This window comes from Panthera onca, chromosome A2 (genome assembly GCF_046562875.1).
Source record: "Panthera onca isolate mPanOnc1 chromosome A2, mPanOnc1 haplotype 2, whole genome shotgun sequence".
NCBI classification, from domain to species: Eukaryota; Metazoa; Chordata; class Mammalia; order Carnivora; family Felidae; genus Panthera; species Panthera onca.
Genome location: NC_138340.1, coordinates 26687837 through 26700941, shown reverse-complemented (window position 1 = coordinate 26700941; position 13105 = coordinate 26687837). Strand labels below are relative to the sequence as shown.

At 39.5% G+C, this 13105-nt stretch overlaps 1 protein-coding gene across 20 annotated transcripts in view; it reads left to right on the top strand.

Annotated features, from left to right (window-relative positions):
* CFAP20DC (CFAP20 domain containing) overlaps positions 1–13105 on the top strand; it is a 239585-nt gene that overhangs the window by 185475 nt on the left and 41005 nt on the right. For 18 of the 20 annotated variants that reach the window (XR_009609728.3, XM_060631462.3, XM_060631448.3 and 15 more), the window contains one exon: positions 6774–6835. The exons of the other annotated variants lie outside the window; for them this stretch is intronic. Coding sequence is in view for 17 of the 18 variants with exons in the window: in XM_060631462.3 (XP_060487445.3) it covers positions 6774–6835 (62 nt within the window). In the remaining variant the exon portion in view is untranslated. The remainder of the gene's footprint in view (positions 1–6773; positions 6836–13105) is intronic. 20 annotated transcript variants of the gene reach the window in all.

The window sequence follows — 13105 nt, the reverse complement described above, 5'->3', positions numbered from 1 at the left end:
AAAATCTTTTGTGTGACCTGAAAAAGAAAAACATTTTGCCAAAATTTGCTGGGCTAATCGGAAAGCCAAGGTGACTTCAGACAGACTTGCTGGCCTCTGTGCTCTGGGAAGGTTCTGGTCCTTCACTCCTCAAGACCAGTGGTCTGCAAATCTCAAAGAAAGTATGTTAGTTCTGTTACAGATCAGGGGCCTTCAGGCAGCAAGTAAGGAGTGTGTTAACTTGAAGCAGCCCTTAAGACCAGCTAGAGTGCTCTTATACTCTCACCTCAACCTAGCTTATCTGTCCCACATTAATTCATTCCACATATTTGTTTTTTGCTTTGGCTTTTGTTTTTGAGTGGTACAGTATGCTGTGAACTGTGCTGGGGATACAAATAAGGCTTGACCCAGCCTTGAGATGTTCACTGGGTTGGAGGGAGGTAGAGAGTAAACAGCTACCCGTAAGTCGGGGCAGTAGTGATAAGAGAATAAAGAGTTCTATAATAGATACAGAAGAGAGACCCACATCAGAGGGAACAATTAATTCTACCTGTTTCACAGAGAAGACTACAGTTAAGCCAGAGTTGAAGAATGAGTGCACGCTCACCATGTGGAAAGAGGGGGAAAGGAATTCCGAGTTCTGAAAAGGAACAGAATTTCATCTATGGACGTGAGGGTGGAGTCTCTCCTTTAACAGGATAATCTCTTTGTTTCTCCATCACCTTAAACAGAACTCTTTGCTTATCCCACCATCACTACCAACCCCTACCCAGCAGACACACAGAACTCCCCCATACTTTGGCTACACTGTGCAGCTTGCACAGATCATGCGATGCCCTTGTCCAGATCGTGTCAATCGTGTCATTGCTCATCATGCTTTTCCCTCTGCCTGGAGACCCTCCACCCCTCTCCTCTACCTGGAGCACCCCTTGTCTTCCAAGGCCCAACTCAAACATTACTGCTTCATGAAACCCTCTTTGACCCTCAACCACCCTGCACAGAATTATTTGCTTCCTTCTGTGGGTTCCCATTATCTTCAGGCTCGGTGTTAGCATTTACCACATCAGGGAACCATTGTTAGCAGTGTGCCCCAGGCCTGGTTTTGAGTTCTCGGAAGGCAGGACCGTGCTGAGTCCAGTGCCTGGCATGAGGTCACCTTCAATCACTGGTTGTTGGTCACAGATTGAATGAATAAACCAGAAGTATTAAAAGGTTCTCTTTTTTTACTCTACAATAGCATAATTTTCATCAAAATTCCAAAATAAACATCAACTTGGCTTTGCTTAAATAAACCCTGACCAATGCAGGTAATATTTTACATTCAAGTTTGATAAATGGATATTAAATACACAAAGGAAAGAAATCTCTCAGGGCTTGATGACCAATGGTTTAAAAAGGAGATTTAAGCAGGTCACATTCAATTTAGCATCTTTACGTAACTACTTCACACACTGCAGTCTGAAACCCAAAAGCCTATGCAAAGTAAAATGAAGAGTCTTTAGCAAAATCTATTGTGTTTACTACCAGTTTTGATTCCTTAGCTTTTCTCAGCATCTGTACAGTTCAGAGTAATATGTACTGTTTAAAAGGTGTTTAGACATAATAAATTAGTCATTTAAAAGTGTAATTAAATGTAACCATATTTCTCATAGCAAATTGGCTTTTGTAGGCATCTTTTGCTAAATAAATCAAGCCTACTGAGAAATCCATTGGCCTTTGACAGACAAATTTTTCAAAGTTTCTAACTTAGAACCAAATTCAATTAAAACAATACTTTACAACTTCTGTGGAAACCAGGCTACAAGTAATCAATTTTGGAGGGTTTCCGTTAGGAGTAGCTCTCATGAGATTTATTTAAAAACTTGGCTCTGGGAAGCCTTAGGAAGGGAGTTAGGAGTTGCTTATGATGGATTCTTAAATGAATTTTATTTTGGTGAGGGCTTTTGATTGACAATAGCATAAAACCGTGTCATGGGTAGGTGGGTATGTGTATGGTTTCTTTTTAAGGAAAAAGAGTAGCTATTAATGGTAGCAGCTTCTTGCCAAAAGAATGTAGACCCTGCATCAGCCAACCTGAGCTCAGATCCCAGCTCTTCCATTTACTGGCACGATCGCCTGTAAACTTAGGAGTAGTAAAAGGGCTTCGTTTTATTGGCGTGGTGAGAACTGAATGGGTATGGGGAATGCACATGCCCAGTGCCTAGCAGAGTACACGCACAGCTCTTATCTGCTGCTCCCCCAAAGTTATTCTCCTCAAAGGGCCACCTGAGTGATCAGAAAAGATTTCTAGGACATTTCCCTTTTTTGTGACCGCTGAGGGTTCTAAGGATAGGTAGAGGTTCTACTATGCTTGTTTGGATGTGAGCTTAACCACTGAAATCCAGACTTACCCCTCAGAGCTTTACAAATAAACCCTTCCATTATTTTATTATTTCACTCTTTCATTATTTCTCTGTCCTGCCTTTACCCTAGATTCAAGAAAAGCGTTCCTCATGTGCATGCTACCCTGTAGGCAGATACCCTAAAGCCATCATTCCTTCAAGTTAAGAATTCCCATAATCTAATATCAAGCACATAACTCTCCTCAGCTTGTTTAAAAAAAAAAAAAAAAAAAAAACGCTCATCGCATGCATCCATCAACATGGCACATTGCAGAGCATACTATTTGGAGAAACCAGGCAAAATGCACTTAATAAAATTACAAGCATATGGTGAGGTTCTCAGACAAGTTATTTATGGTCTTGATTAACCTTGCAACATTTTTGCCATTTTCATAGGTTTTACATAACAACATGAAAATATTGTCTTTACCTTTTAACATGGCAGGATTATCTTATCTCCTGTTCTTTTATTTAGCCTTCTCTTCTCTCCCTCACCCCAGAATTTCTAGCAGCTTGATCATGGGGAAGCAAAGCTTCTTGTGCTCCTGGCAAATTTTAGGAATTTGGGTTTTCCTGACACTAGTGCATAGCAACAGCGCCACCAAAAGGACCAGGGCCTGCGTTTCTAGGATCTGTTCCATTTCTTTGCTCATCAGCATATCAGCGTTTTACGTAATGATTGCTCGCTGCTACGTGTCCAATATATAATATATTGGCATTTCAGGTTCTTTATACTTAATAGCTCTTAATTTGTTCTGATCTACACATTCATTAACTTCTCAATTCTCTTTGGGTGTAATGAGTTTTCTTTTAATTCTCTTGAACTAAAAAAGGTAAGGAGTTGGTTGTGCTAAGCTGCAGATAAATCTGATGAGCAGATGTTCTTATACCACTATAGAAATGATATATGAAAACTGATATTGGAGTCAGTGTAACACTGAAATGTGTGAGGAGTTCTGTGTTTAGTGACTATGAAAGTCACCCCGTGAAATAAACTGCCCTCGTTCTCAGAGTGTTATCTATTATATCTTATGTTTGTCCCAAATTTAACAATATGGCAAAACTTATTGTCTTTAATTTTATTTTTTTATTATTTTTTAATGCTTATTTTATTTTTGAGGAGGGGGAGGGGCAGAGAGAGAGGGAGACACAGAATCCGAAGCAGGCACCAGGCTCCAAGCTATCAGCACAGAGCCTGATGCGGAGCTCGAACCCATGAACCATGAGTTCATGACCTAAGTCAGACGCTTAGCCAACTGAGCCACCCACCCAGGCATCCCTGTTTTCTTTCATTTTAAACATAAAGTGACATTTCATTAGGAAAGAAATCACATGAGTTTTATTTACGGTGAGGAAGTAGTCTTAGACGTCAGATAAATATCTCAGACCACTTTTTTTTTTCTGCCATAAGGTGAACTGAGTTTGTCATATTTGTTTTCAACAACTTTGGTATTCACCACTGTAGGTGAACCTGTGAGCTGGAGTAAGCACTACAACCTAATGGTTAAAAGGGTAAACTGTGCTAAACTGGGTTCACATTCTCACTCCACTATTTCCTGGCTGGCATGACCTTGGGTGAACACCCAGTGCCTGAATTTCCTCTTCTTTTGGATAGTCATTAATCCTGTCTGTTTCACAGAATTGCTGCAAGGAACAGAGTATGTGCTCAGTGAATATCAGCTAGTGCTGTTCTTATTGTCATAGTTATTGGTAGGTATTGGTTGCTATTCTTTTGCTGCTTCTTATGGTGTTAATAGCCTGAATATGGCTGAATTCCAAAGCCAAAAAACCAATTTTATTTTTTTAACCTGTGCTTTCATAGAATATTACCTACCTAGAAATAGTGCAAATAGGTTTACTGTTGCATATGTATCGAAACATACCTATTTCCATTTGTGGATGGAGACATGTGGCTTCAGACAGCTCATCACACTTCCCCCAACCCCACCCCATCACATTCAGAGAGCTTTTAGAAACCATTAGGCACGTTCTCATTCATTCTGATTTGGATCTAGGAAAACAAAAAGACCTCACGCTAGTGAAAGCACTGCCCTTTCAAAGCATCAAAGCAAAGTTATGGGAATTGAAATATCGTGGAGGGGCTTTTTAGCTGCATCATTGCCATGATCCCTTCCAGTCCCTGAGTCTGATCATGCAATAGGGAGACATGTACAGAGAAAGGAAATTGAGGCCACCTGGTTTTGGGACCCACCCCAAAATAAAACGTTCTTCCTTCCCAGACGGAGTCACTAGCGTTGGGGGTGTAGAAATCAGTTAATAGCAGTTATGTGTGTAAGTCAGAATGCTCTGCCATAATATGCCATCACTAAATTGAAGTTGGTTATTGAATAAAATATCTAGGGGTGACAACTTGGTAATTCGCTTTCACTACTAAAAGTTAAATTAAGGAATCAGGTATTCAGACCGAGTTCCATCACCCTACAATTATTTTAACTGAAATTTTTTCCTTTACCTTTCTGTCCATTCCCATCAGCAATCTTTACTACTTCAAAACATTTCCACTGGTTATTTTGCTTGTTTGTTTTCTAACACTAAGAAACCACTATTCATGGGAATCTTTTGTTGACTGTGTTCTTTTTCACTCCTTGTATCACTGGATCAGTTTTTTTATATAGACAGGAGCAGATGTGGAAAGGGTCAGTCTGTGTAGTCTTAAGTGAGAGCTAAGTCACAAACAAGATAGGATTCTGTAGCCGTTTCTATTCTCCAGAGGGTGGAGTAAGTCATTTGGAATAAGGGGGTTGGAGACAGGTGTAAATAGAATTAATGGTATAAAATTGAGAAGATGGAAATTTGCTGAATATCAGCACTGTGGTACTTAGAGAGTTATGGAAAGGCCTCTGGAAGTGAATCAGGGGAGGCCCATTCACTGGAAGCCGAGTACAGCTGAAATACTGGACGAATACCAATGAACAGATTATCAAGAGTATTTCTGCAACCATGTGAGATGCTCTAGAGAACCCGTTAGGCCCTTTGCTTGCTAATTCCTTTCTCTGCTGTGAAATAATAAAGCCTAAATCATAAAACTAAATTTCACTTGCAAATTGCTGGAAGTCTTATTTCTCCAGTGAGATCAAATATGTCTTATGACATGTTTTTCCTTCCACTGTTTTCCCAGCTGTTGTTTCTTATTACTGAGATGGTGATGCATTGATATCGGTTCAATTACCAAAGTATCTGAGTGCATTTAAATTCATGGTGCATCACAGAGAGTCAGGCTAAGTGACTGTGATTATCAGACAGGGTGTTTGATTTAAATTAAAGGAACACTTCCAAGAGATTATTTATAGAGGGAGACAGTTTACTCCAAAGAATTCCCATGACCCACATCTTTAATATTTTAGGACCCGTTAAAATAAGAAGTATGTGGAAAATAAGGAATATGTGCTCTGTATGTACAGGCACCATTGCCATACTGTTTCCCTCAGTTGGAGTCAGCCCTGTGGGGCCACATTATGGGTGAAAAAGGCTTAACACCAACTGTTAAGGTAACCAGCTGTTGGGTAAGGAAGTAATGGAAATCCTCTAAATGCAATTCAAAAATATATACCAAATTCCAGCTTGTAATAAAATGAGAATGTTAAAAAATGATTTTTGTATTAGAATTACATGGTTGTTAACCACATGAGAAAAATACTGCAAGCTGATGTTTAAAAAGAGATATAGTGGAATTCTCTCCCTTTATAGAACCAAGGAAAAACATCAAATTCCATTGGAGGCAAAAGTTTAAGGCTTATTTGGGGATGTGGTAGTTTAGTGGTGCTTTGAAATAGTAACTTAAATGTTTCTTGTGGAGGGAAAAGTTGAGATTTCATATTTTTCTTAGGTATTGGCACCGTTTTGTTTTTTGGGGTTTTTTTTCCACTTTACTGATTAGTGCTTGAGGTTTTATTATGCACTTGGGGAAAATGACCACCTTGACCTAAGATTTACCTGTGTAATTCCATTAGTGAACATTCAGGCTATCCTTGCAAACTTGCTAACATTGAGATGTAAATATATATTCCCTATCTCTGGGTCTCTGAGTTATTGCTGATACTTGCTGTGCAACATGAGCTCCATGAAATATCTTCTATTTTACTGTAGCTGGAAATATCAATGAATGTTAACAGCGTAAAAATTCCACAGGGAGGAAGATTCCACGTGTGAATTTTACACCATAGATGCGATCTAGTGCAGTGACTGGCCATTAAAATAACGTGTGTTTTTCTCATGTGTACCACCGTGTTATTTGCTGGATCTCCCAAAACAACCTTTGAGTCTTCTGTAAAATAAACAGCCCCTCCTTGCAGATCGTCCCTCAGGAAAAAATGACAGCACTGAGAGTGCATGTGAAAGTATATGTAAAGAACAAACACTGATTAGCACCTCACAAACGTTTTCCTTTTACAGCCCGTCAACCAGGGTCATCATTATCAGCAAGAAATGAATCCACCTTCTCCTTCTAATCCCCGGTAAGAATCATTAATAAGCTAAGTGTCCTTTAAAAAAATTATTTAAAAGATTGTGCATGGTGCCTGTGTGACTCAGTCGGTTCGGCATCCGACTTCAGCTCAGGTCATGATCTCACAGCTCATGGATTCAAGCCCCACATCAGACTCTGTGCTGATAGGTCAGAGCCTGGAGCCTGGTTCAAATTCTGGGTCTCCCTCTCTCTCTGCCCCTCCCCTGCTTGTTCTCTCTCTCTCTCTCTCTCTCTCTGTCTCTCTCAAAAATAAGTAAACACTAAAAAAATGTTTTTTAAAGATTGTGCATTTTTCTTGTTTTCCCAAAATTGTTTTCCAAAACTTCCAAAGAACTTCCAAATTTCTTTTCCTTAGGAGTCTAAGTTCAATCTACTTTTTGTTATTGAGAATGTGGTGTGATGGTTAACAATCTACCTGGGTTTAAGTGACACCTCTGCCTTTTACTAGCTGTAAGATTTTTGAGCAAGCCATTTAACTCAAGGTCACCCAGGCATAATAATTACCCCATACTTTTGGGATAATCATATGAATGAATACATGAAAAATTCATAGCACAGTTTTCGGCACACAATGAACTCTCTTTAAATGTTAATTTATTTCATATTATTCTATTTGCATAGATACTTGATTTTAATTGGTATGTAATGTTTAGTACATTTTAGGCATGAATTTTTTTGTATTATCTGGTCCCTTTAAATTTATCAAGATAGTTTATATCAGTTCAAAGGCCATTCTCTTGTTTTCAAATTTCAAAAGCTAATAATCTCAAAACTATTTCATTATTTCAAAAATGTCATTGACATTATGCATCATTTGTCAATATAGAAAAACCTCATTATTGGGGCATCTGGTATCTCCCTTGGTTGAGCGTCCAATTCTTGAGCTCCGCTTACATCATGATCTCATGGTTGGTGGGATCAAGCCCCACGGCAGATTCTGAGGTGATATCGTTGAGCCTACTTGGTATCCTCTCTGTCTCCCTCTCTCTCTCTCTGCCCCTCTTCCCCGCTCATGCTCACACATGCACATCTCTCTCTCTCTCTCTCTCTCTCTCTCTCTCTCTCTTTCTCAAAACCTATTATTTTAGGCTCACTAAAGACAAGCAAATCTGAATTTGTGTTTTGAAATATATGTAGTATTAAGTGATTTTCTAAACTAAAAATAAATTATCAGTACAAATCCTCATCACTTTATCACTATTTGTTAAATATTAGGGATTTATTGAAAGTCAGTCTATCTTGAGCTCTACCCACAGGATCTTGGTTGTTATAACGAATCTCATTATCAAGCCCTCTCACCTATACTGTAAGAGGTCCCATCGCCATGGAATGGACCAAAACACCAGTGATAGTACAGTAGCTCTGGCTCTAAAGTGTAAAGTTTATTTCAGAGTATCCGAATTAAGACTCATTGGTTGAACATATCAAAAACAACTTAGCTAGTATTAAAAGAGAGACAGACAAAGACAGAGAAAGGGAGGATTTTTCAAGTAAGAATACAGGGCTGTCTCCTGGAACCCAAGGGCAGCCAGCCAGGCATTTCCTCACTCCATCTCTGCTTGCTTCTTCCTGTCTGTTCCATTCTGGTCTCAAAGCACCAGCTTTCTCTGTTTCCAGTCACATAGGGCTGTCTGACAGCTCTTGAGTTTATGTATTACAGTTCAAAGTACAGTTCAAAGTACATGCCCAGCCTGACAATTCCTACTTTCCAGGAGAGAGAATGTGATTGGCCTAGCTTGGGCCAAGTATTCACTGTTGGTCCAATCAGCAATGAACAGCCAGCCAAGCCATGTAAAACTGACAGGAGACCACCTACATGGTTCATAGGACTTTTAATGGGGCCCAGAATATTATGACATAGGCAGAGTAAATGTTCTTCATTAGTAATCACTTCTCAGTGTTGCTGATCTATACACATGATCTGGTCATTCTCTCATGTTATCTGGTAGGGGGAATTGCCACTATCATAAGTAGATATAATACAGAGTTCAAAATTGAGGTCGTAATTTCAGTGTATATAAAAAGATGTTTTAACATTCTGAAAATCAGTTGGCTCTTGACATGTAAAATGTGTCTCTTACAATCCTTCAGCTCATAAACATTTTTTCTGTGTATGAGTAAACTTTTAAGGTAACTGGAAATCCAATGTCAATCCAAATTATAAGTAGTCAGAATTTATAAATCTGAACAAATGAAAAGTGAGACTAAGGCGTGTTAGAAAGTGGAGGCTTTTGTTTCCATAAAAGGAGAAGGAGGACCTAACTCTCATCCTAAATCTGCTATTAACCCACCATATGATCTCAGACAAGCCTCCCAACCCGCTCAGACCTCACCAATAATATGAACACGTATTTAAAAGAAAGGATTTGAGTTACATGCTCTCTTAGGTCACTTCCAGGTTCCTGATTCTGTGGCTTTGATGAGATTCATTATAGACTTTATGTAAGAAATCCAGTTCTACCATCAGAGGGACACTGCCCTATATAGAAAATACATCTCATAATGTTGGATTAATTAGTGTTTAGATGTAGTAATATATAACCTTAAACATCTCTTTTAATATTTGATTCCCAAAGATATAATATAGGAAAATTCACCAACCTAACATACAGCATATTTTATTTAGCCAATTAAATGTTCATTCATTTAGGGAAAATTAATTTACATTTTTACATAATAAAATAAAAAGCCAAAATCCAAAGCAAAAAGTAAAATGCTGCCAACCCCATTTGCCAGCAGGTTATCCAACAGTTTTCTAGAAAATTATTGTTTAGTTGTTCAAAAAACTTGCAGATTACATGGTTTGGCTCTTGGCTCCATAAATCCATCAGCTTGGAAGAATTGGCAGAAAGACATTATTGGACCATAAAAAAAGACAATGATAAAATTATAAGGTCAGCATAGATGATCATATAAAAATGGGATAAATTGAATCCTGTAATACATGTAATTTAACTTAAAATAGAAAACTATGATTCTTTTAAGGTTTGTATTTGCTACATTTCTTACAAATAGATCTCACACCTAGACCCTAAACACAAAACTTTAAAATTAAACTTTAAATTTAAATGATACTGATAGTGAAGATGGAAAAAAAAATGTAAGAAATGAAAAGACAAGTTTCCAAGTCTGCCCCTTGGATAAACAAGCATCTAACCTGAATCCCTGATTGAAAGTTCTGCCTGCAAAGGCTCTAAACAACACACAAGAGGCAAGTAGTCTCTTCATTTCCTGAATTAAGTGCAGCTGTGGTCAGAGTAATGCAAACATGATGGGGAAGGGGACATATATGGATGCAGGTGCATCGAGAGAGCATGCGGGTGCCCTGTGGGAGGGGAAGTGGCCACACCAGCTTCAGTGACCTATCTGCAACTACTCCAGAGACCTAAGAACCTAAGATTTGTACCCACACTCATTCTCATACCCACGCACATACATATATTTAGAGAGTCAGTTTCCAATTGGCTTAATTAATGTAACAGAACGATCAATATCTCCAAAATCTTTCATTTACATTTTGCTCTGGGAAGATTCTTATCTCTGCAACATAACTACCTTCTTAGTTTTATGTGCTTCTGATTAAGGTTAAAGATAGCATGCAGTCCACAAAGCAGACAAATTTGGGTTTTGAAGAGTTGACTCTAGGATGCCAATAGCTAAAACACTACATATATTCATAGATTGTTTTCCTCAGAGTATAAGAATCTACTTGCACTCACAGGGCAATGCTTGACATTGGATGGAGTGGGGATACAATGGTAATCATTTCCTGAGAAATTCACAGTCTAGGAATTGAAATACACATGGTTCACCTCATCCTATCCCCTTGTGTCTAGATTTTCCTAAAGGCAGCATCTCAGCTTCTGGGGCCCTCGCCCCCAGTGTCCACCCACACTGCCGTTTGAGACCGTGACAGCCTCTATGACAAGGTGCAGACATAGCTAACATAATCTAATACAGTTTAGAGGCATGTTGGGTAGGAGGAAACAATTTCACAGTTCATTCATGTTGAGAAATGTTTCCTAGCATGTAAACTTACCTGCTACCAAACGAATGCTGTTTGCAGCCTTAAGTCATTTATTGTAAAATGCCATCTATTGGTTTGTGGGGTTTACAGCTGTCCCTTAGGCACATCCATTTATGTGTTTATGTAGATTCTTCAGAACAGTTTGAGATATTTGTGTTCAGAAATGGGTTTTATAAAATAAGCTGTGATTATATTCTGGTTGTCTGTTCATGTGGATGGAGTCGATAACCAGTCTTTCATTTCAAATGATGATTGTACTTGGTATGTTTACAACTCATTGGAAAATTAGGGGGAGGAGGGAAGGTAGTCAAAGGCTCTGTAAGGTTCTCAATGTTTATAGAAATAAACAGTTTAGAAAATAATTCCTGAATGCCCAAACAGTAATGAATGGCATGGTTTTCTGAAGTGTTTGCTTTATGATTTATCGCCTATCTGTAGTTTTTGTTTTTTTTTTAAATGTCACTGCCGATTGTGTTAAGGCTTGAATCCTTTGCAGCTTTGCCACATGTTTGTGTAATATAAACATACTTATAACTATAATTAGATGATAAAGCCCTGCGGACTTTGACAAATGATTAATAACCACTGACCGCAGTTCACGCTGGCTCAGCCAGCCTGACTGAGGCAAGCTGGCCTGTCATCGTAACCTACAAGTACTACTCTGGACCGATCGCAGTGGCTTCATTTTTCTTTTCTCTCCAGTTGTCAGGACTCACATCTGATATGCTGCTCTGTTGCTTAAGCCTTTTTTCCCCACCAACACAAAAGAGAGAAAATGTATAAATAAATAAAATTAAACACAGAACTTGAATGCCATGTTTCTCCTCAAATGATTAAGTTTGAATCATTTTAAAACAAGTAAATCGGATTTTTAGCAAATGTTCCTCCTTCAGACCAAAGCACAACAAAGGATTTCCTGATTAGCTGTGCAGTTTCTCTAACTAGTTGTGTTAACCGTTGTTTTCGGTTATCTGCATTTTTGCATTACATCTTAAGGATCCGTGGATAAAACCAAAGGCACCAGTTTTTAGTTGCATCCTTACTCTTGTTAGCTTCAGAAAACCTGTCCGTATCAGCGACTCTCATTTCATACCCCCATCCCCAGAAATTCACACCCGCTCATCTGAGGACAGAGATTCTGGGTCCTTAGAGCCCCCAGACTGGTTGAAGCTCCTTGACCGTCATTGCTGTTGGAGCTCCAAATTCCCTGAGGGCAGGATGGCATCATGTTCTCTCTCCTGGTGCTGTTCAGCAGGACTGGCAAGTTAAATGTCAAATTTTTTCCCTACATCTTGGCAAGAATTACCCTTTCCTCTCCTGAAAATAGGATGACAGTGGTATTACTTTATTCATAAGCAGGATAACACTCTGTTTTTAGGAGAGGTTCTTGTTTGGATAGAGTTTAAATCTAATTTCCATGCGTGTTCCACTCCCTGCTGACCAGAGATCCCTAGACACTGATAACCATTAGAAAGGCCCTAATCTTTAATATGTGGTATACTAGGTATTATTTATACAAGCTATTTAATAATAGCTTCCAATGCCTTCCATATTCTAATGACTCTGAAAGTTATATGTCCAGCCCTGACCCTCCCGTGAATTCCAGATTCATCTATCCAAGCTGCCAACTTGACAGATATCCACTTGCATCTCTAGCACATACCTCGAATCCAAGCATTGGTTTTCTCTCCCTCTACACATCTTTTTTTTTTCTTCCCCATCTCAGAAAATGTACCATCATCCCCCTTTTACTCAAGGCAGAAACCAAGAGTGCTCCCTGCTTCCTCACCCTGACCCACTCCATGTCCTTCCCCAGCAGGTTTCCTGGTGATCCCTCCACCGAAGCGACACCAGACCCAGCCGCTCTCTCCACTGCTGCAATCCCAGCCCCCATTGCCCTCACCCCTTACCTGGACAAATGCCATGGCTTCCCACCTGCTTTCTGTGCTCCTTCAGCCCCTACACTCTGTCCCCACTCAGCAGCCAGAATAGTGGCATCACATCTAAACTTGAGCCAAGCATGGCCTCATGCAAAACCTCCCAAACGTTGCCCACTGCCCTTAGGATCAGATCGTGCTCCCCACCCTCAGTGCCCACCACCCAGACCATGTCTCATACCCCTGTGAACCGTGTTCACTGTGTATCAAACACCATGGCCATGTCCCTTTTTCCTGGACACTCCAGGCTTGCTTCCACTTGAAGAGATTTGCATGAGATGGCCCCTCTGCTTGG